General features: G+C 39.2%; 5 protein-coding genes and 1 long non-coding RNA gene across 6 annotated transcripts in view; 2 read left to right on the plus strand and 4 right to left on the minus strand.

Moving 5' to 3' along the window:
- LOC130686935 (uncharacterized) overlaps positions 1–1,481 on the minus strand; it is a 34,732-nt gene extending 33,251 nt beyond the window's left edge. Inside the window, exons 1-2 of the long non-coding RNA XR_009000006.2 lie at positions 1,314–1,481; positions 977–1,027 (exon numbers count right to left, since the gene is read on the minus strand). This is a non-coding gene — a long non-coding RNA (uncharacterized LOC130686935). The remainder of the gene's footprint in view (positions 1–976; positions 1,028–1,313) is intronic.
- A 1,186-nt stretch (positions 1,482–2,667) lies between these two features.
- Positions 2,668–11,223, minus strand: LOC130686923 (5-hydroxytryptamine receptor-like). Its single transcript, XM_057510081.2, has 4 exons — positions 10,773–11,223; positions 5,516–5,759; positions 4,243–4,432; positions 2,668–3,805 (listed from the first exon to the last, which is right to left on the minus strand). Exons 1-4 carry the CDS (start codon positions 10,996–10,998, stop codon positions 2,942–2,944), a joined length of 1,524 nt encoding a protein of 507 aa, XP_057366064.1. The 5' UTR covers positions 10,999–11,223; the 3' UTR covers positions 2,668–2,941.
- Positions 11,224–12,607: 1,384 nt separating this feature from the next.
- Positions 12,608–15,093, minus strand: LOC130686925 (glycylpeptide N-tetradecanoyltransferase 2-like). Its single transcript, XM_057510085.2, has 9 exons — positions 14,898–15,093; positions 14,665–14,767; positions 14,482–14,602; positions 14,295–14,419; positions 14,134–14,225; positions 13,955–14,071; positions 13,719–13,889; positions 13,461–13,641; positions 12,608–13,254 (listed from the first exon to the last, which is right to left on the minus strand). The coding sequence occupies exons 1-9, from the start codon at positions 14,993–14,995 to the stop codon at positions 12,832–12,834; spliced, it is 1,431 nt and encodes a 476-aa protein (XP_057366068.1). The 5' UTR covers positions 14,996–15,093; the 3' UTR covers positions 12,608–12,831.
- A 91-nt stretch (positions 15,094–15,184) lies between these two features.
- Positions 15,185–18,115, plus strand: LOC130686933 (uncharacterized). Its single transcript, XM_057510094.2, is given in 11 exon segments — positions 15,185–15,541; positions 15,601–15,764; positions 15,831–16,051; positions 16,110–16,225; positions 16,289–16,350; positions 17,013–17,095; positions 17,150–17,277; positions 17,341–17,438; positions 17,500–17,646; positions 17,713–17,825; positions 17,890–18,115. Coding segments are annotated over 11 exon segments (1,617 nt in total). The 5' UTR covers positions 15,185–15,234; the 3' UTR covers positions 18,068–18,115.
- A 487-nt stretch (positions 18,116–18,602) lies between these two features.
- Positions 18,603–20,672, plus strand: LOC130686934 (serine/threonine-protein kinase grp-like). Its single transcript, XM_059494202.1, has 6 exons — positions 18,603–18,754; positions 18,834–18,951; positions 19,014–19,237; positions 19,297–19,821; positions 19,904–20,328; positions 20,390–20,672. Exons 2-6 carry the CDS (start codon positions 18,851–18,853, stop codon positions 20,606–20,608), a joined length of 1,494 nt encoding a protein of 497 aa, XP_059350185.1. The 5' UTR covers positions 18,603–18,754; positions 18,834–18,850; the 3' UTR covers positions 20,609–20,672.
- On the minus strand, positions 20,659–21,553 carry LOC130686931 (histone H2A-like). The gene is made up of 3 exons (XM_057510091.1): positions 21,393–21,553; positions 21,077–21,284; positions 20,659–21,016 (listed from the first exon to the last, which is right to left on the minus strand). The coding sequence occupies exons 1-3, from the start codon at positions 21,412–21,414 to the stop codon at positions 20,821–20,823; spliced, it is 426 nt and encodes a 141-aa protein (XP_057366074.1). The 5' UTR covers positions 21,415–21,553; the 3' UTR covers positions 20,659–20,820.
- Between the last annotated feature and the right edge of the window lie 1,666 nt (positions 21,554–23,219).

The raw sequence follows: 23,219 nt of genomic DNA on the forward strand, positions 1-23,219 counted from the left end.
ACTACAAGATCCAACTACAAAGTCACTGCAATCCGTCACTTAACAACCGCCGAATCAGTAAAAACCTATGCACGTGCTGAAGGGATTAAACAGCTATTCATCGCTAACACTAAAAAATAAAGGAAGAGACGCAAAAATGGGGGGATAGGTCGTTACGGTCCAGCCAATCGATCGGTGGGACAAAAATAAATAGGCAAGCAATGGCCTTTCGTTGGCAGCCAACCGAATCACTTCAACACGTGCGTCAGTACATTAGCTACAAGAATCTTGGGGGATTTAGAAGGGTAAAGCTGATTAATTTAAGAAGCAAGTTGTAATTTGATTACGGGGTGCAATCAAATTAAAACTTTTTAAGTGGAAGAAAAAGATGAGCAAAAAAAGAAGTTTCAGACAATACCAAAACATTTTAGTCATTGTCTATCTTTCAAGAATTTTGAAAAAACAAACGCTTTTGTTCGAGAAATAAATTTTTCTGAAAACGTTTAAAAACCAACATTTTAGAAAATAAAAAGGATCAGCTGGAACGCGTCAAAAAAAGCGAAACTGTTGAATCGATCCAAATTGCATAGGGAAAACGCTGAGAGACGAACAAAAAGGGACCATAGATAACAAAGATGGAGAATCCCCTTGTGAACAGAAATCGTGATGTAGCTAGTAAAACAAAACGGAAAAAAACAAGAACGATACTATCGAGAGGTTATTTAAAGAGGCGAACCCAACACGACAGAGTTTGAAAGCTTGTACCGTCCATCATCGGTTTCCTATTTCCAATAACACGTCAGTCCCTGAACTTGAGTCTCGTGTGGGACCTTTTACGGACTAATCGAAACAAGACGTCATAAATGAAAAAGCATCAACAAGCCTAACGTAGTTTGTTTGATTGAAGGATGACAAAAATCCATTGTATGTAATGCCACCCTCTTAATTTTACATACACGCTTCAGTGAAAATGGGAGATAAGGTATTGTTTTCCTACCTTGTAATCCTTGTTAATCCTAGCTTCATTTACGAGGATGAAATGTCAAACCTATATGTATAAGAACAAAAAAGATATTAATAGGTGATCAATGGAGGACAAATCTGAAGACACGGTACAATCTTAGGGATAGATTATCTTCCCACTAAGGTTTAACATGAAATTTTCACAGTCAAGCATGGTCACATTGTTAAGCTTCATTATTTTGAGTGCTGTGCAAATAAAAAATGCAATGATTAACATGGAAAGACAATTTTCTTTACACGAAACAGCCAAGGATGTTTTCCCAATTTAAAAGTGAATACCACTATGCGCGTAAAAATTATTGAAGGATTACCTCGTGAGCTTTATATGATATTATAGGCACTGGATTGACCGTAGGATATTTCTCCTTCCATAATGTCGTACTTTGCAGCTTTGCCTCGGGGTTCCATCACACTGTTTCATGGTTTTTGTTAAATATTCAATGTTTTCTAAGTAAATAGTTTGTTACCATTAAAGTATTTGCTGCCTAACACGCAGCGAAGCAAAAAATGTTAAGACACTCACACCGAAAACTTGAAACAATGAACGATGGAAAAAGATAAAAGAACAATGGTAAAAGCCACATTTCGCATTCGACCACGTCATTAGGTGCCTGAGAGACGTTTGAAAGTCGGATGCCTGCCACTAAAACGTTGTCAAATTAAATGAAAGAATGCAAAGCACCAATTTTTTTTTTTAATTAATTCATTTTTGGTCCCTTAAAAAATTTTCATATGATTCCGTAAACGTTTTTTTTTATTGTAAACGCGTATACAAGTGGATATTTAAAAAAATTTATATAAAGGAAAAGAATTGCAAAAATAAAAATCTAATTTATATATCGGGCAAACACGCCATGTGTCGCTAATACAAGTTTTTTTTACCCTCTCCCCAGCTTCCTGGACCTTCCTCCTTTTTTCATGGTTGGTCGTGCAGCCTATGGGCAAAAAAAATGGTGTAATGATGTATAAGAACGACAACGGCGTCGTGGGAATCAGTCCCAACAGCAAAACGAAAAAAAAAGAACTTTTAATATATTTTTACAGCCATTTAATGCGCCTTACAAGTTTTGCAGAAAGAATAAAGCCCCCCCCCCCCAAGAAAAAATGTATTGTAAAAAATCAAGAAAAAAGTCGAGCAGTGTTGATTGCTTTCTTTGTGCACGCCATCTATACAATATTTTTGGCATTAAGTCGTCTGATGAATATTTTTCTACCACTGATTTGCCCTTTTATCGGTCTGTGCTTTCTCTTTTGGAAGGAATAATGATGTATTGCAAATGATGAAATAAGATGATTAGATCTCACACACAACACAGCAGAAGGCAATTCCCGTTGGGCAGTTGATCCGACTTTTCCCAGCTTTTTTTTTTCTCTCTCTCTTCCGCGGTAGATATTGATTGGAATCACAGCCGGAAAAAATCAAGACAAACAAAAAGAAAAGAGACTTGTGTATCTGTAGAATAACAATAGGAGAATGGTGTGCACCGCTCGTTTGATTCATCATGAAAGGACACATCCAGCCAACAAAAATATGAAAATAAACAGTGGCTAACTCGTTAGTTTAAAAGTCTTTTTCTTTTCTTGTATTGCATACAATATTATTCCTCCATAGATACTTATGTACAATTTCGTATAAAACAAAAGAAACACGGAAAGATCAAATTTTATACACAACATTGTACAGAGATAGAAGAAGGGCAAAACAAAATGGAAATAATAATAATCTTCTTATATATCTGATATGAAACATCAACATGTTTTTTATGTCTGTACGTTATCACGTCGTCAGGAATGGGGGAGTCTCTATGTACAAATATGCAGGTCGTGTCACATTGACGTCAAAGGGTTTAAGTCATATAGTATCAAAAAATCTTTTATTCATTTATTTTTCCCCCTCCCCTCGATTAAAAACAAAAAAGGGGAGGGGAAGCGGAAACAACTAGCCGGAATAGTTGGACACGGCTGCGATACTTTGACGTTCCAGATCGTTGAACTTGTTGTTGTTGCCTCCCGTCGCCCCAGTTAACACGGTGGCATTAGGCCGGCTCATTTCTTTAGCCCGACTGGCGGCCATTCCGCCTCCGGAATGTGAGACGGTAGCAAGCTGACGCGGTGTCCTAATCCGCAGAAGTTTCTGGAAGGCGTTACGGAACTCTGGACTGAAGATGGTGTAGAGAATCGGATTGAGGGTCGAATTGAAGTAGCCGAGCCAGAGGAAGAAGGCCACCATGTTGTCGTCGTAGTAACAATGAGGCGACTGGCAGACGGGCATCAATAGCGCAATGACGAAGAACGGCAGCCAGCAAATGACGAAAGCCCCCGTGATGATGGCCAATGTTTTAGCCGCTTTACGTTCTCGTTTAGATTCCATATTGCGACGTCTATTGTTGTTGGAAGCCGCTGTCGACGCGGCCACCGATGTAATCCGTCGAGTTAATTTAGCCGGCGGTGTTGGAGGTGTGTCTACTGTTTGCTCGTCGACGACGTAGACATTCTCCACATCGACGGATGGCCTGCCCAGATTTAAAACGCCGACAGCAGCTGTCATGGCAGTGCAGGTCGTTCCGGTCGAGACGAACGAAATTCCCGTGCTGTTTGTCGTCGATATTGTCGGAGCTGCCGACGACACAGCGCCTCTCATGCTCAAACGTAGACCACCAGAGGCCGCTGAGGAGGAAGCACCATTGTTTTGCCTCGGCTCTTTCCGTCTCCTAATCCGCTTCTTAGCCGTCAAGAAAATTCTCCAATAAAGGAACAATATGATTGCCAGCGGCAAATAAAATGTCGACAGCGTTGCAAAGACCTGCAATTTGTTTTAGAGAAAAAGAAAAAAATTATTTCTTTTTTTAAAAATCACAGAAACTAAATGTGGCCTTTTTTTTTTAAATATAGCTATATAAGGTCTTAAACAGCAGACAGCTTTCTCTATCGATCGTTGAAATCGAACGCAGACGCCAGCGTTGGTCTCACGCTATTGAAATAGTTTGGCATGTCTTCCACAGCCAAGTTAAAAAAAAAAAAAGGAAAACATTAGCTCTCGAGTGGACTTTTGACTATAGCAGACAAACTTGACGATTGCCCACATTACAATTTTTTTTTTGGGAAATGTTACGTACACAAGTGACATAGTCGGATCCTATTGAGGTCGGATTGCTTTGGATCGATCCAATTCAACTCAACTTTTTTTTTGTAAAGAAATAAAACTATGAAATCATTGGAAAAGCGTATTGCAAATTTTACCTGATAGCCAACATCTTGGCTGATGAGACACTGTTGGTATTCGATCCGTTTGTGCCAATCATCGTCCTTCCATCCGAAAAGCGGGAAACAGGAGACGAGTAATGAAACTAGCCACACTGTAGCAATCATGATAGTAATCCGGCCGATCGTTCGCTGTTGGATGTAGTCGATACTCGTCACAGCCCAGTACCTGTGTGCATTCAAAAACAAATATCAATGCATGGACATTGAAGGAAAATTCAATTCTCCCCTTAAAAATAAAGTTTTGATCTCTCTGTCGAAACGTCTTTAAGACTTATGCGCGAAAGCAAAACAAACAATGACTACGTAAGTGATCAGTAGAATCGATCCGGTTGTACACACAAGACAACCAATAGGAATCCTTATTCCGCACGAGTCGTGATCGTATATTTAGTGCATTGCACAGACACACACAGACGTACACAAGGCCCTGTCTATGAGCAGGCAATCCACCTTCACCCCCTCCCCTTTTTTGCGGATGGTTGTGAATGATTCAACCGAGGCGTTTCTTTTTTATTTCCTTTATATTTTAAGGTCATGTAACACGACCTGAATATCACAATGGCGTGGCTAGAATAATAAATGTAGAAAATTTATGCTCCGATAACAAACCGATGGGAACATATCACGTGATGCACGCAGTGGGCAAAGAGTACAAGCCCTCCGTCTGTACATCGATTAATGTATGTATACTTATAATTTCAAACGTTTTCTCTCATCAGTTGAGAGGTGAGTACCATTTTTTTCTGTTTCCAATTGTTCATCGATATTACTTTTTGTTTACGTTCGTTAAATTTGCCTGGCTCAGGTCCAGCTCACCAGAATATTTACACACATTTGAGATGGGTTTTTTTCTAAATCAATATTCAATGTGGATTTGCTTACTGACCCTGGCCATACATAAAAAGGTTCTCTTCCCTTGTGGACATTTGTAAAGTCTCGTAAAAAAAGGGAAAAAATCTATAGGAAATGAAAGAATCACTGTGCGTAGTCCAGCCATCATTAAAGCATCCCAAAGGCGGTTTTATAAGGAACAAAAAATCTAATCAAATCCTGAAATTCTTTGCTCTGGGGCCATATAATTGTGTACACTAAGCCCCTCTCTTTTTTTATTCACGATTCTATAAAACCCAATATAAAAAAAATTGAGCCAATATTATTCGGCTCATGTTTCCGCTATACATCAAAATGTAAAACACAATTACGTTAGACAGAATCCATGGTTTAAAAATAAAGGTTAATGTATTGTTACCTGTCTGTAGCTATGGCGACCAGGTGCAAGATGGAAGCTGTGCAGCAGAGCACGTCGGACGAGGTCCACATGTCGCACAATTCCGGTCCCAGGAGCCATTTGCCCGTCACTTGATAGACGGCGCCGAGTGGCATGACGAGACAGGCGACTAAAAGATCAGCCACCGCCAACGATAGGATCAAATAGTTGGCCACTGATTGCAAATGTCTCTCCAGCAAAATGACCGCAATGACAAACACATTACCTGCGCGAAGAACAAAAATAATTTAAATCATATGCAATTTAAATGGAGCGTGACAAATTATGTAAACAGCCATCGCTCTATCGACCAGGTAATCAATTCTACTCAGCAACAGCAGCTAATTACTAGCTCAAAAAAAAAGGGGGGGGGGGGGCGGGAAACGAGCAGCTCGTGTTGCACATACCGAACGGACCTTGGCCAAGTTTCCTATTACACGTAACAAAAGAAAAATGTAATGTAACAAAAATTTTTGAAATAATACAGCCCCAACATTTCGTGATTTTCTTTCGTACGTGTAAAGTTTCGGTCGGGAGTGCATCCATTAGGTTTGTTGTGTATGCACATTGAAGTTGTTAACAATGGCACACACACACGATGAAAAGGCGGATACAATTTGAATAGTTTGGGCCCTAATGCGTTTGTTGTTACAAGCCTTTGGGGTCTCGCATTTTGAGAAACACATCTGGCGTATAAACAAAGATCACAAGAGCTCTTCTCCTAATCAAAATTACTTTGTAATTCCGCTAATCTGTCGGGTAATCTGATACTAAAAAAAAAAGAAACCCATCACGTTATTGGATAAATATAGCCCTAAATTATGAAAGACATAAAAAAAAGAGGGAGGACGTTGACAATGACACGACAAATGGATTCGTCTCATCACCCAAGAATACATAAAAGGAGATACACCGAATGACATTTAAGCCTTTAAGTTGATGAGCCCAAAAGAAACCGTATCCTTTTATGAATAAGGAAATTACGTGATATACTCTGCGTGTATATATCACGATACTTGGCTATTATAAAAGTCTGTCTCTCTTTTTTTTTTTTTTTCATTATTTCGAAGAGTGTGCGGCTGCGGGACAAAGATTGGATCGACCGAGAATGACGCGTGCTAACTACGGGGGGTCTCGATGTCAACTGATGTCTGCGTTATGTCTTTAGATCTTGTGAACTTATTATTTTTCGGGCACAAACCTATGAAAAAGAAGGCCGTTAAAAGTCGACGAGGCCCGTCTCAGAACACAACCTCTGCATTTGACAACCGTAAAAAGAAGTTGGTACACAACTGCGTGACTGTAGATACACTATAAAGCAATAGTTGATGTTTCCTTTCATAAAGTACGACACTAAAGTGTATATCTACAGAAAAATATAGACATGTCAATGCATGTACTTTCGCTAGAACTGCTGTTGGCATTGGATCGAAGGGGAAACTGGGATAGGCAATGGAAATTGATATTCTATTTGCTATACAATTGTGACGTCTATATATTCTGCAATACGAACATAAATAGAAGATTGCCATTAAGTTTAGACAACTGGAAATAAGATTTACTTTTTTTTTGCAACTCAAAAAGAAGAAATTGAGACGTGGTTATTATTTTTCGAGTGACAAAAAGGGGAGGACTTGGCCAAACGTCCGAGTATTTATAAACCCATGAATACATTTACTGTCTCATACTCGCTGAACTCTATGGGTACGACATTTATAAATGACGACGGAAAAGAAAGTTGGCCGATTACGGAGCCACACTTTGGTCAGCGACGGACGGAAACTAACGTCTATTACGAACATACATCATCCGAAAATTACTTAAAATGTGTGTCTGTAAATCATTCAAGATTTATGAAGGAGTGCTATGTATTCCGGCACTGATTGAGACACAAAACGAGTCTTTTGGGGTTAAAAAGAATGACGGTTGTCAACAAGTTGTGTCATCAATCAGCTGTTCAATTCATTTTCACTGATGGCGCTTGTTGCTTTCTTTAGAAGTTACGATAAAAGATATTTTTAGCGCCAAATTTGAATTTTCAAAAGGTACTGACTTTAAGTGGACGTAATAAATCGCAGTTAATATTGCCACCTGAAATTTGCATACAAAGCGGCATTAAGCAAGACCTCCATACTCCGCACTTTCCTAGAGTTGTGTCATCAAACTTCTCTCATTTCGCATTGGATCTCTACACACAAATCCAATATCAATAGAAAACTCCCGAGAGTAAGATATACTTCAGTGACGAGCTATAGAAATCAAAGAGTCCTAACAATCGGGGCCGTCACTCTATGCACTGTAGCGTGCGTGAAGTAAATTTTTTTTTTTTTTTACTACACACACAGTCCTCTCCCCCCCCCCCCCCTTTTTTTATTCCCGAAAGAGATGATGAAGCTCACCCAACTTTTTTTTCTGCTACCGGTCTCTTTTGTGATACCAGAGAGATGGGACCTCTTTTTTTTTAAGATCTCAGAAGGGAATCATTTATTAAAAGACATCAAAAATAAGAGTTACGGGGGAAACGAAGATGATTGGACCCCATCCTACTTTGTCAGCTATTATATCGTATTACAATAAAAAAAGATGGTAAGATTATTGAGTGGTTTCGGCTTTAACATTGAGAATAAATCACAATAAAAGTTATTCATAATCGTTGTTAATGTTGCACGTTTTCAGAAAAGATCCAGGAAATATTCAACAAAGTTTATGTAACATGTCCCAAATAATCAAAGCGTGCACACACCCACACAGCGTATATCATAATCATACAGACGCTGTCGGGCGCGCGAGAATGAAGACGTCGGGGGACGTACCATATTTATTGTAATTTGCCCTCAATGTAAAAGCATAACATTAGCTAATAGGTTTTCTAAACTTTTGTTAGACATCCGGCTGACGCACGCAGGTAAAAGAAAAACTAAATAGCAACAGGAGGTATGTCAATACATTTGAATACGTCCTTTTGCTGTATGGCAATTAGGAATTCGAAATGACAACGTTTCATGGCCAATGAAAACGGAACGAGACGTTCGTACTCGTTAACTCTTGTTCACCAACGACATTCCACGGATACTTTTTGAAATATGGCCATCATTTTGTAACGTGATGTGCACGGCTCAATAAGACGGTACACTTCGTCTTTTTTTTAATAAAAAGAACAAAATTTCCTATTAAAAAAATCACCTGCAGTTTGTTTAAACACAAGAGAAAAAAAACGCCCTACATGTTTCGAAAATAGCAACACGGGGAACATGTTTGATAGTAAATCACACTTCCCAAAAAGAACAACATGCGAATAATAAATCAAGATAGTTTTTACTAGGAAAACAGTTCGTTCTGTTACAAAGTCGTGTTAGTTTCCTTGAGAAACCTGACGGCTATTCAAAATGAAAAGAAGCAAAACTCCATCATTAAAAAAAAAAAAATACAAGTTGATGGTATTTCCAATTTTAGATCGCATTATTTGGCAGACGAAAGTCTGTGTATCGTCGCAAACAGCGTCTAGTTATTCAGAGGCCTGAAAAAAAAATGTTTAGATTGCGATATGTTGTAGACAAATAACAGACGGACGCAATTGGTCGACTTTAACGATCGCACGAGCAAAACACACGCGCACGACATAAATAGGAAAACATTGCCACACGGATACGTGTAGATTTCGTTCTCCAATTCGATATAAACAAGCCACTTTCGTTACGATCGCTCCGTCGCAAAAATGCAAACCTCCACCGACATAGAAATGAAAAATCTAATTTCGTTTTGACTGGAGAAACGTCGTATTTTTTATTGAACGATTGATGAGATTATTGCGGAGCTTCTATACGGAGGGAAAACTGATTGGGTGCACCGGTTCCATCAATTCAATCAAAGACATCAACGATTCTTTCATTTAAAAAAACCCGTTGCGGGCGAATCAATTCCCCGCATCTAAATTTCAACCTGTCGCTAACCTCGGCTCTTTTAAATACATCGAAACGATTAATTATGAAGCAAAGATTTCTTATTGAATTTTACGTCTTTTCGAACGGAAGGAAATAAAAAATGAGTTTGAAAAAGGAATCAAACGTCGACAGACACAACAGATACAAACATCCCTCTCTTCACGCCGCCGCAGTTGTGTATCAAATGGCAACCACGCACATCACATACAGCTGGCCAAAACTAATAAATACATTTCCCTCTTTTTTTCCTTCCCGTTTGATTCCGTACAAACATGCCGGACAAAAAAAAAGAGGTCCCTAGTCAAGTTTACAACATCAGATGGCAATCCTATCGCTCACAGTTATATTGTTCGGACATCCTTCTTGGTCCTGGTTTGTTGGCATCCGTGTCAGAATAGACGTTGCCCATCATGGGAGGGTCCCACCTCTTTTTATCGTTTCATATTTATTACCATGCACCCAAACACCTTCCTCAAACGCGACACGGTATGCGTGTTTAATAATAGCGTCGTGTGTTATACACAAACACGAGACGGGATTTGAAAGGAAATATTGGAAACGGACAAGAAGATTTTACGGAAAAGAAAAATTCCCCCCCCCCCCCGGTGGGAGTTGATCCCGACAGCTGTCCAACTATTTGGTTTAGGAACTAAAAGACGACGCCGAAAGTTTTTTTTTGACGTTGCAAATTTCGATCGATGCGTGTAGACAGCCGGTACACTACAATCGGTAAAAGATTAAAAAAACAAAACAAAAATAGAGCTCAAAAAGTGATAGATGCGTGAATCTTCCACTTGGGAACGCTATGTTGATAGCATCGCATTGTGATTCACGACACGAACGAAAGATTTTATTTCTGTTTTACAACGCAGACGTTCGTGCCTGTTAAGGTAAAGTACACACAAAGAGTATCAGCAATGTCTCGGATGGTTAGCCGAAACAAACAAACAACCTGAGCCTTTCCCCTACACACCCCCCGGCAATAAAAAACCGGATGTAAACACAATTTTTAAGAATTTGCTTTTATGACAATTATTTTTTTTTTGTTGGGAGGGGGAGTTAATTTTAGCTACCTATTCGAACTGACAAGAGAAACGTGCAAATTGATTTGCTCCACCAATCATCATCTCCCAGTGATGACAGACGATGGATGCCATCGGGAGCGTTTGGGTCCGCCCAGAAAACACATAAAAAGAAAAGGAGATCCTATAAATATAAATACTCTTTAACCGCACATAGATGAAGAGCCAACAGTTATCCATCTATGTGCGAAAGAGTATTTATTTTAATCCACTTACCAATGGCAGTGGTGAGAATAAGGATGACCAACACCATGGCAATGAGGACATTCATCAACGAATCAAGTGCATTGGTGGCTACTACGTCAGAGCTGTTGAAATAAGTGCTGATTGTGGACGAAGAATTGATGTATAATAACGTGGCGTTCAATTCTTCTTCACTCGAATACAACAATGTTGGAGCTGACGATGTCGTCCAATTCATATTTACAGCTATGACACTCATTTTCGAGGACCGCCGCAGGCAGTGTTTAACTGCGCGGCTACACAGACACAATACTACTCACAAAACTGAAACATGTTTCTTTTCCTTTTCAAGTATTTTTCTTTCCTTCTCTAAGACTTTTGTTTTCCTTTGTGTCTACACATAAAGATGAGAGAAAAAGGAAACCCCCAGCTGTTCACGAATGGTACGAAACTTTAGAATACATCGTGAAAACAAAAAAACTTGTGCGAATCACTAGAAAGACAGCGTGAAAACGTCTGACTGGCGTCCCAGTCGTCAGCCAAATGAACGCTAGAGCCTTTCGTCTTCACAACTTTGTGAACCACCCCCACCCCCCGCCACCCAGTATAGTTCAGACAACGTATATATTCAGAGTAACATTGCGTGTTTGGTAAAGGACCCTCCAACACTGCGTAATACCAACAATGAAGGGGAAAGTGCTTCTACACTTTGCTCGCTTCTCCCGTCTATTCGTTCACGGATGAATTCAAGTGACGATGTTCATAACCTTTAGGGAATATGCTACCTACTTTCTTCTTCGCACATTTGTCGTAAGGCGACGAGGGAAAAAAAATGGGGAACTGAAAGACGTTATAAAACCCAATCCTCGTGTCATCTCAGACATAATTGAATTATGTAACATTCTTTTTTTTAACGTGTTAAAACCAATTCGATTTGAGTAAGTTGCAATTCAACATGGAGGGTGGAAAAAGTGTTGCTTTCATCTATTTGATTACACGAGCTTTTCTAATTTCAACGAGTAGGGGTTTACTTCATTTGGAAGATGGTTTGAGTTAGTATGTCAGTACACAGTAGGGCTATAGCCTTTAGAATATGCGAGTACGATTTCCTTCCTAATCGATGATTTCGAGGGAGATTAGCGAATTCAAGCGTGTCGTCCACCGAGCACGATGGACTGACAAATTCTTGAACTTTACCAAAAAGATTAAGACTACGATTTCTCCCAGAGAATTTGCTAAATGTCAACAGCAGTTCATGTTCTACTACTACGAACCGACAGTTCTTTACTATAAAACAGGCAAAGCGTAAAAGAATTTGTCCATCAGGGATTCGACGAAATGTTGAAAAACAAAAATGGAGTTTTCTTACCTTGCAAAGAAATAAATGCCAGCCAACCGGATCAAGAAACGTACGTTTACAGACTGTTTAAGATTAAAGCAAACCGGCCGACAACTCAACGTGGTTTTAGGGTGGTGGGTGGTTGAAACAAAGGAAGGATTGGGGGGAAAAGTTGATACATTGTTGCAAATTTTGATTAATTGCATTTTGCACCATAATGCTGATGGCTATTTTGCGGTATTCATTTGTGGATTTTGGTGGTTAATCACGATATAAACAATAATCTCGGAATGAAAAGTGACTAGAAGATAAAAAGGAATTAACTAAAGTGCAGGACCATGGGTGTGCCCTGGGCCACGTCTAAGCCAGGAGCCTTTATATCTAAAATTAATTAATCACTGATTGCTTGGGGGGGTATTTCCGTCAACTCATTCACCGTTGTAGAAGGGATTTCATTAAATACAAAGCAAAAAGAAACAAGATGTTTAGTAAAAATTCCGTCGACACTGTTTGTTTTTATTAAGTCTTAATGATTTGTTTTTTTCAACAAAAGGGGAAATAACCTCTGGGTCGACAGGAAGAGACAAGCGCTCATAATCACACACAAACATATAAACGGAAAAAGAAAATGGGGGTTCCTTCTATTTCAAATATTCTCAAAAAAAAAAAAATCAAAAATAATAATAATTTTTTTTTTACCGACAGATTATTCGGTCATCCCGTGCCCTCCCCAACTACCTGTCAAATTGTTCGTTACTGGAGGACCAGGCCGACCGAAGAGGAGGGCATGTCCGGGCAGCGCCAGTTGTACAGATAATAGTGAAGATTACCGTCGCCGATGCCGAACTTGAGCGGCTCCAAAAAAGTCTTGTTCTCCATCAAATCGAGAGCGTTGAAAACGTCGAAACCGGCATTCTTGGCCGTGACCAGAGCGTCGCCCATCAGCTGGTTCCACGGTGTCGTCGTCGACGCGTTGTAGAACGAGTAAGCCGCTTTCAGGGACTTGTGGACAGGATGGTGCATCACCGTCGACGGCAGAGTGTAGTAGCTCACCATGTCAGTGATGACGCCGTCCTTCTCCACGACATAACAATCGACGATGCCGGGGCGCGGAAAGAACCAGTGGCGGAAATCCTCCTCGTCGAAACACGGTGCCAAGTGGAACTTGTTCAAATACTAAAGGGTAGGATCCATAGAGAAAAAAAAAAACACGTTCAAAGAGGGGAAAATCGATATCAATGTTTCAACACGAGCAATCCTTTCTAAGAAAAACTACTTCCTTTTTACCTCTACCATTTTTTTAAACATTGCTTTAGACGACTTATCAACGTTAGTCATCATTGGTAGCGTAACACAAGACGGCCATACTATTGGAGACTAACCGTGTTGAGCAATCGATATGCTTGCTCTATGTCCTTGAGTTCCAAGGTGCGGAAACCGGGAGTTTTGGTTTCCTCCGGCAAGCGGTAGAGCTTCAGTGTTCGCTGCATTGTCATGTTGCGCGCCAGATGCGAAAACTTGACATCTATCAGCTTCTTGGGGTTTAGCGAACGGTGCCAGTATCTGCATTTGGAGTCAAGATAAAGAGGCATACCGTAAGGGTACCTTACAAAATATTGGAAAACATAAAGAGCAAATACCTGCAAGTGCTGACCGGCTTAGGCAATACAACGCCGGCCGTGTAAACGGCTTGAAAAATTCCTTTTAGATGGACGCGTCGAGTAATCTCACGAATCAATACGGGTGCCACTCGTTTCGAGCGCAGCTTCTTGTGGACGCACAAAAAGTTAATCTCCACCATCTTCTGGGTACTTTAAATTGTAAACAAAAATTTAATATTAGTTGAATATACATGTAGAATATTGGCAAGGCTTACTGGTTATATATTCGAATGGTGGCTGGGATCGCAGATATGAAGCCTAAAAGCTTTCCCGATTTCTCTGCACGTACGCCACAGTGCCAATCCTTGTGCCAACCAGGGGGTTTCAAAGCCCTACAAATTCAAATTCACATTAATCGAGTCGTCTATCTACACATTATAAAATGTCAACCCACCATAAGAGAAAATCAGCCGAATAATCAAATCGAAACATATTGTCGTCATCTTCTACATAATTTTCGTTGAGAAGCTGATACAGCTCTTGCAACTTTGAAATTCAGATATGAGAAAAATAATGTTAATTTCAAGTAAAGGCAACTAAAATAATTATAGTTACTGTCTGCGGATTGTCTAATGACAAAGTATCCCAAACAAAACCCTGAGGTAAAGTATATGGTTCAGGACGAATCTCTGATGCAGGTGTGTCCTGTTCAATAGGTTCATTGGCAGTAATATCTTCATCTGAAGAATTTAAAAGTTACTCCATAATTCATATCATAACATATTATGTAAGTAAAATTTACTTATTTTCGGAACAGGTTGAGTGCTCCAGAATTCATACTGCTTAGCCATAGCATCTTCAGTCGTTTTAACAGCACCTTGACTGTGAGTCAACGAAAGCAACTCCATGGCTTTTTTCAAGTCCTATCCAATACAAAAAAATGGTAAGTTATATCATCAGCATTTTATAAGTCAAATAAACTCACTTGAAGATTAGCAGGTGGCAACATCATTTCTTCTCCATCGTCTTTGGATAAATGGTTTTTAATATTTTTCCCTTTTTTCTTTTTGTCTTTCAACTTCACACCACTAAGGGCACAAAAATTGAACATAAAAACGAGAGAAAGGGAAATTATTTATAAAAGGGCTTTGCCAAAAAATAAGCTGTTTCGTTGATTAACGGTCGCATTAGCATGTAAACGTGGAGCAGCAAACCTACCCCTCGTTAGAATGGTGGTGTCCATCGCAATGATCTCCACAGCCATTTGATGAGTCTGCATTCATTTTTCCTGTATTTGATTTAAAGTTATCTGCCATATTTCTTTAGGAATAAGAAGTAAAATCAATTCACACCCGTTTTTTTTTTCCAATGTATTGACGACAGATCAGCCCCACGGTGCGGCCTGCCCACTGAATCTAGTAGGGAGGGAAACAGGCTGTAGCAGACTTGTCACCGCCCGTGACTATGGCAACCAAGCTTCTATAATATATTGTTTTCAGTTGCCGTTGCTGCTGCACTAATTAAACCATAATTGTATACCGATCGACAATTCGGCATGTTCAAATTCAATTTCTCCTTGGAAAATCAGGATGAAACGGACACAATACCTGATGACCTAAAAAGTAGTGGCAAAACTTCTATTCAAGAAACAGATGGGCAAGAAATTGAAATATCTAATGATCATTTTCAGAAAATGAAACCCTATCGCGAAAGCGGTTCGCCTACGAGTCTCGTATGTGAATTTCATCTTGTTGATTTGAAGCACGTTGAAGAGCTTATCACATCACAAAAGAGTGGAGAATATGAATCTTTAAAGACTGCCATTCAAATGAATAGTGATGTTATAAGTGGAGTGTATGAAGGTAAAAAAAATTTACACCTCATTTTACAACAGAAATTTCAATACATTGCAACAAATTAGGTGGATTAAAAATATGGGAGTGCACCCTTGATCTTTTGGATTACTTGAATAAAGAATCGGTTCAATTTGATGGGTTGGATGTCCTTGATCTTGGATGTGGAGCAGGGCTCCTCGGCATGCATGCACTGAGAAAGGGAGCACAGACTGTCCATTTTCAGGACTATGTATATTACATATTACACCTTATTTTACTCATTCACCTTTCTTATAAGAATGTATTTTTGAATTAGAATGCTGAAGTGCTTTCCCTTTGCACCATTCCTAATGTGATTCTCAACAACAATCCAGATGTAAAGAGCAAAACAAAATTTTTTGCTGGAGATTGGGGCTCATTGCATCATAAACTCAAAAACTATGATATTATTCTTACTTCTGAGACTATTTACAATCCTGAAAATTATGGAAAATTAATTAAAATTTTTGAAGAGATGATCAAAGAAAATGGAGTCATGTAACTATAATTCCGTTTTTATTCCGTTCGTACTAACTAGCTCCATTTAAATTGTCAGCTACATAGCAGCGAAACATTTTTACTTTGGTGTTGGAGGTAACGTATACGAGTTCGAAAAACTGCTTCGACAAAACGAAAGATGGAGCACATCAATCTGTTTTTGCTCCACTGAAGGTATAAGCATTTTAATTTATGATTATACATTAACCAAAAGACCTATTTTTTGCAATTTGCTAGGTGTGAAGCGAGAAATCTTAAAAATTGTCCAATCTGCAGATCAGAACCACCAAAGTTAAAAGGTTTGGAAGTTCGAATGAAATGGGAATGTCAATATTGGTTTTTAAGGTGTTATGTGTAAAAATGAACTCTAAAATTTAAAAATATACATGGAAAGTATATGTATGCATGCAATTACGTAACATACTTGTGTACCCATGTCGAAGACATCTTGCACCTTGAGTTCTATTACGGTCGATTCAGCTAATGCTTGAATTTAGATAAGCCGAAGCATCAGTCATCTTTTACTATTAAGAATCATTAAAATTTACGCAAAACGTTGCGGAAAATCTAAGTATTCAAAACGATTTTCTAAGGGACATTTTTCACGGTTGTGACGATGCTAATCAAATTAATTTATAGCTAAACTTTTTTCTCCGTGAGTTTTCGGTTATAAGCCCTCTGCTACGCTACTTCAATGTTTATTCAGTAGACCGCCATTCTCGATCATACAAATTACAGTATAATTTAAACGTTGCCCGGTTTGTAACTGAAACAAATGAAGTCCTTCAGCCGCTTAACGTAGTCTGCTACAGCTTGAAACCGCTTGTCACTACAGAAGTTGACGATTTCACGAGTCATTCTTTCAATTACACGATGAGTTCTATTGGTACTGGGGTAAGAGGCGCCGTAGAATTTCTTGATTTAATACTTCTCCTTGATTTACTTAAATTTATTATTTCAGTACGATTTGTCAGCTTCCCAATTTTCTCCTGATGGCCGAGTGTTCCAGGTCGAGTATGCTATGAAAGCCGTCGAAAACAGCGGGTAAGGGTACATCTTTTTCTTTGGAAACATAATACTCACCTCTTACTTTGTCAGAACTGCTGTTGCCCTACGAGGTAAAGATGGTGTAGTATTTGCTGTGGAGAAACTGGTGACATCAAAACTGTATGAGGCTGGGGCAAATCGAAGAATTTTCAACATTGACACACATATCGGAATGGCAAGTCCTTAAATTCTCTATTTTTAGTAAAGTGAACAAATTGTTTAATTTTCTCCTGTCCAGGCAGTTGCTGGTCTACTAGCAGATTCTAGACAAATTGTTGAAACTGCAAGGACAGAAGCTTCAAACTATCGTGCTGAATATGGCGGCAACATCCCTGTCAAAGTATGATAAACATGCCAAAAATCAAAGTTTCTTCGCCAGTATCTCTAACTTTTTTTTGAAGTATTTGGCTGATCGTGTTGCCATGTACAAACATGCCTACACTCTGTATTCTGCTGTCAGACCCTTTGGCTGTGCTGTTGCACTTGGATCTTATGATGAAATTGATGGTCCTCAACTTTTTATGGTGGATCCATCTGGGGTTTCTTTTGTATGTTACTATTTTACAGTTTGACTCATCACATGTAGAGAATTTATAATTTGTCTTCTATTGTAGGGCTATCTTGGCTGTGCAATGGGTAAAGCAAGACAGGCTGCCAAAACGGAGATGGAAAAGCTTAAGCTTAAAGATATGACTTGTATGGAACTCCTAAAAGAAGCTGCAAAAATGTAAAATTTTTCTGTGCTACTTCTATTTTAATTGTATTCATAATTTCATGTTTTTTCCCCTTAGCATTTATATTGTCCATGATGAAGTCAAGGATAAACACTTTGAAATGGAGCTCAGCTGGGTAGGATCTGTCACCCAAGGCCGTCATCAGAAAGTCCCTCAGGACGTGTATACAGAAGTGGAGCGATACGCTAAATCCGCCCTTGAAGAAGATTCTGATTCTGGTAACGATGATATGTGAAGACCGGGAATGAAGAGGGTGACCGAGTTAATACACTTTGGAATACAATCGTCTTTAACGTTAACGTCAAATGTGACCATTTTATTTAAGCTCATTCTGCCTATTCTAGTGAGGAAAAATAATTGCAATGATTCAATCAGGACCGCACATCCCAACCAAATTTTGCTTTGGGTGTCACTCATATAAATAGGCAGCTTATATACTTGTACGTAGTAACGTATGGCGCCGTGGCATAGATCACGCCTGCCATGTGGCTTAAACGGGTTCGAGTCATTATTGATATATTATTTTAATATTTTTTTATTTGCGTTTAGCACCGCGCATACTCTCATCTCCCTTTTCGTTAAAGCGTACATTTTTTTTAACCACATGTTTTTTCTCAAATCGCAATCGTATTAATGGTGCATAAGGCGAACATGTGTGAATAAAGCGATTTATAAATAATATAGTTTTTGTCGCAACGTGTATCCAACACGTTTGCTATATGGTTTTACGAACGCGCCCTAAAACGCGGCAACTGCGGCAAACAAGAGAAGCCAAACAACAAGCCGACGATATATTCGAGTCAAAATGCCACCTGTTTTGTTAATGAAATCAATTGTGTGATCTCTGCTGCATGACTTCAATCCGTAGGTGGCTATTTATTTAACGGCATTAAAAAGCCATTGAAAAGACGCGGAAAAAGTGGTAATACGTGTAGCTTTTCATCGTTTATCTGCGTCCTGACGGTTTGTAGCTTTCGCACCAATTGTGACGTGTTGTAAAGAAAATATTTATCCGACAATGGAAGAAAAGAACAAAAAATACGAAGGAAAGAACAGTGTAATTGAATTTGTTGAAGGATGGGATATGATACAAACATTGGGTGAAGGAGCTTTTGGAGAGTATGTTTATTGTTAAATTTTTTAATAGTGACAAAAAAAACTATGTATATCTGTATTTGTAGGGTAAAACTACTGGTTAATGCCAAAACAGGGGAAGCAGTGGCAATGAAAGTAATTGATCTGAAGAAACATGCAAATGCTGCTGAAACAGTCAAGAAGGAAGTTTGTGTTCACAGGATGTTGAATGATCCACATATTATTCGATTTTATGGCAGACGGGAAAATGGCAATTTTGAATTCATTTTTTTAGAGTATGCATCTGGTGGAGAGCTCTTTGACAGAATAGGTAATACACTTTAATTTGTAATATTTGTGTTTAGATAAACTGTGATGTTTGTACTACAGAACCTGATGTGGGGATGCCTCAAATAGAAGCTCAGCGTTATTTTAAACAATTGATTGCTGGTGTGAATTACTTGCATAGCAGAGGGGTTGCTCATAGAGACATAAAACCTGAAAATTTGCTTTTGGATGCAAATGATAATTTGAAAATATCTGATTTTGGAATGGCGACAATCTTTCGATTTCAAGGTCGAGAACGACTTCTGGATAAACGTTGTGGAACTTTGCCTTACATAGCTCCTGAAGTGCTTTGTCGTAAGTACGCAGCAGAGCCAGCCGATATTTGGTCTTGTGGAGTCGTCCTTGTTGCCATGTTGGCTGGAGAATTACCTTGGGATGTCCCGTCTCCTGATTGTCCTCTCTATACTTCGTGGAAAGAATGCCAGATCACACGATTGCCTTGGACCAAAATCGACACACTTGCTTTGTCATTGTTGAGGAAGGTGCTGATGCCACTGCCGGGAAAACGTTATACAATCCAGCAAATAACCAATCATCAATGGTTTCAAAAGAAATTTAAAGTTTCAAGTATGGATTTGCGTTCTTATATTTTTTACCTTGCTATAACAATGGAATTGACATGCAACTAATGAGTCATTGTTAACTGAAGGTACATCTCTCAGAGCAGAAGAAAACACACCTGTATCGAAACGGATATGTTCTGACGCCGTGGACGCTGGTTTATCACCGTCTTCATCGGACGCCAGCCGTTTGTCATACTCTCAGCCTGGCTTGGGTTTCTTCTCCGGTTCCCAACCAGTACACCAAAACGACAACAATGATGATGAAGAACCAAATAATCTACCAGGCGCTGTGTTTAGCTTCTCTCAGCCAGCTCATATCGACGATATGCTTTTGAACTCGCAGCTTAACACACAGACTGCTTCTGGTTCTAGCATGAGTTCGCCACTGCAGAGATTGGTGAAACGTATGACTCGTTTGGTGGCTAAAGTCAGCTGTGAAGAAGCTATCAAACATCTCAGTCAACAGCTCGTCAAACTTGGTTACACGTGGAAAATACACACTCCAGGAGTGGTAAGAAAATTCGTGTTCCTTGAGATTATTCGGTTTATTTAATTATTTTGTACCTTCACAGGTTACTATATCAACACAAGATCGTCGCAAAATGCAATTGGTCTTCAAGGCAACAGTCTACGATATGCAGACCATGGTTTTACTCGATTTCCGGCTGTCAAGGGGTTGTGGACTCGATTTTAAAAGACATTTCCTAGCCATCAAGCAAAAGTTAGCAGATATTTTGTGCTCAGCACCAGTAACATGGTCAATAGCCACTGCTACTAACAGCATTCCTTGAACAAACTTTTTTTTAACTATCTTGTTTTATAAATGTTTAATTACACAGTGTTTTGTAGCATAAATTGCTTTTATTTTTTCCTGGATGACAAGGGACTTACAGGGGAATTTGATCAAAGTATTAAGACTTAAGCAAATAAAATGGAAAATTCAAAATTCCTGGAGGGCTGGAACACATTTAGAGATGAAAATCAAACTGGGACTCAGACAAACTTAGTACTCTTGAGAATTGGCCTTTCCTTTTGAGGCCCCCTTAGAGCCTCCAGCAGGCGCAGTTTCTGTTTTCTTAGGGAGGAGAACTGCTTGAATATTGGGCAACACACCACCTTGAGCAATGGTAACTCCAGACAGGAGTTTGTTCAATTCTTCGTCATTACGGATGGCCAACTGCAGATGTCTTGGAATGATCCTATTATTAAAAATGAAGATAAAATAAATTGTTGTCGAATTACTGCAGCACATTTCTTACCTAGTCTTTTTGTTGTCTCTGGCAGCATTACCAGCCAACTCAAGAACTTCAGCAGCCAAATACTCCATCACAGCAGCAAGGTAAACAGGGGCACCTGCACCAACACGCTCTGCATAATTACCCTTGCGAAGCATACGGTGGATACGACCTACTGGAAACTGAAGTCCAGCACGGCTGGAGCGGGACTTGGCCTTAGCCTTAACTTTGCCTGCAAAATGAGAATACGTTTTCATTCAACTTATTCAACAAAAATTGGTCGGTTTAACAATGCGGTATTCTAACCAGAACCAGACAATAAAACATGTTTTTTCTTTACCTCCCTTTCCACGGCCAGACATTATGTGTAGTTTAAGTTAAAACGAGAAGTCCAAATGGTAAGAACTAAAGATGAATTCAGTGCCCCAGCTAGTCGACAAACCTTCCGGAAATGACGTCGAACCAACCGTTTTCCTTTATTACATCGACTCTCCCTACTCTCCCCCACCCCTATATCAACTAGTACGCCATCTGCAAATCGATTTCTTTTTTCATGGCGCGAAAGCTGCAAACAAAAACATTCCATTTTTTAACTTTGAGAAAGACAAAAAGAAAATAGATAATGCTGAAAATCATTTAATACCAAAATGTAATGTTTACGATCATTCTTGCCATAACTTGTTGAGACAAAACAAGAATGGCAAACGTTTTTGGCCTAGGGCTCAAGCACGTGAAACACTGGAACACCACACACGTTGTGAACACCAACAACTACAACACCATAGGCATGTTTGGGATTTGTTAACTAGCTGGAAAATCAGTAGTATTTTGTTTTGTGATTGAAGGTACCAAAACCAAATTTGTAATACTGTTTACAGTATGCGTTTGTTTCTCTCAACGTGCCTTGTTAAAACTTCGGCCTTCAAGAAAAACGAAAGTGGTAAGTACGTTGCTAACAAAAACACGTGGATGAGACGCTGTATCCTGTGTGTCCTTTTTCGTAGATTGAAATGCCATGACGATTAACGTTCGTCGACTAATTACGTTACGTGTTCGAAGTTGAGACATTGCTTTGATCACCTTCACAACGAACAATTGTCGATGTAGTACCGTAAACGTTTGCTACGTGTTTTGCACGATCCAACTTGCAATCCAAGTGGTTCTTTTAAGGTATTGTACCAAAGTATCAGACTTGTAAAGAAAGGAAGGTCTTGTCAGCAGTTTTTTCTGGTTGGTATTTTTCATGAGCTTCCAAATCTGAACGGAAAAAAACAACAGGTTTTTGAAAGTCAGATGTATTTCGGCTTTAAATTTCGTAAAGGTAACAGAGCAATTTGCATAAAGGGGCGATTTGTTAACTTGGAAACACTGCGGAAATAACAAAACGTAGCTAACAATGGAAGGCTCCGCCTTTTTCATTCAAGGCTTATTTCTGGCAAAAAAATATCTTTATGATCTGTAGAGGCATAGACGTACCCGTTGAACGAGACCTTGCGGAATGTCAGGTAGCACACCAATCATTTCTTACATCACAGACTAGAGGACTTGGCAACAGCATGCAGATAGCTGTTCACAACAACAGAGAGGAGTTTGTATTTATTCCACCTTACATGGAACTAGTGGCTTTTCCAGTTTAGATGCTCTTGGAGTGGCACCACAGGCTTACGTGACGGTTATGAAGGCCAATGTCGGCATAACCAAAAGAGGGTATATAAAATAAGAGTGTAAATTAAGAAAAAATAAAAGCTATATTTTTGGCCTTTATTGTTCTGACCTTCTAGAAGAGTCTGGGATGATCACTTCTGGTTATAGATTTTCTACCTGTAATTTTCTACTGTTGCGCCATCAAGGACGTGGATGGGGCAGATACGCAATCTGCCCAAGAGCTTATCATCTCATCTCTGATGGTAAATTGGTTATGAATTCGCCTTAAGGTATAAATCAACTAACATTTTTCGATTCTTTATTTTTGGATTAGGTCACGATTCATGCAGATTTTTCGCCATGAAGGGAATTCAGTTATTAATGTGTCATTTTAGTTCCACTTCAATTTCGTACGTTCTTGATTTTGTACCGGTTTCAATGCTATCCAACTGTTCCCCAAAGGTATGTTTTGATTTTTTTTAAAACACATTAATCAATTACGATGCATACATGAATTTTGTTG

This window comes from Daphnia carinata, chromosome 2, assembly GCF_022539665.2.
Source record: "Daphnia carinata strain CSIRO-1 chromosome 2, CSIRO_AGI_Dcar_HiC_V3, whole genome shotgun sequence".
NCBI classification, from domain to species: domain Eukaryota; kingdom Metazoa; phylum Arthropoda; class Branchiopoda; order Diplostraca; family Daphniidae; genus Daphnia; species Daphnia carinata.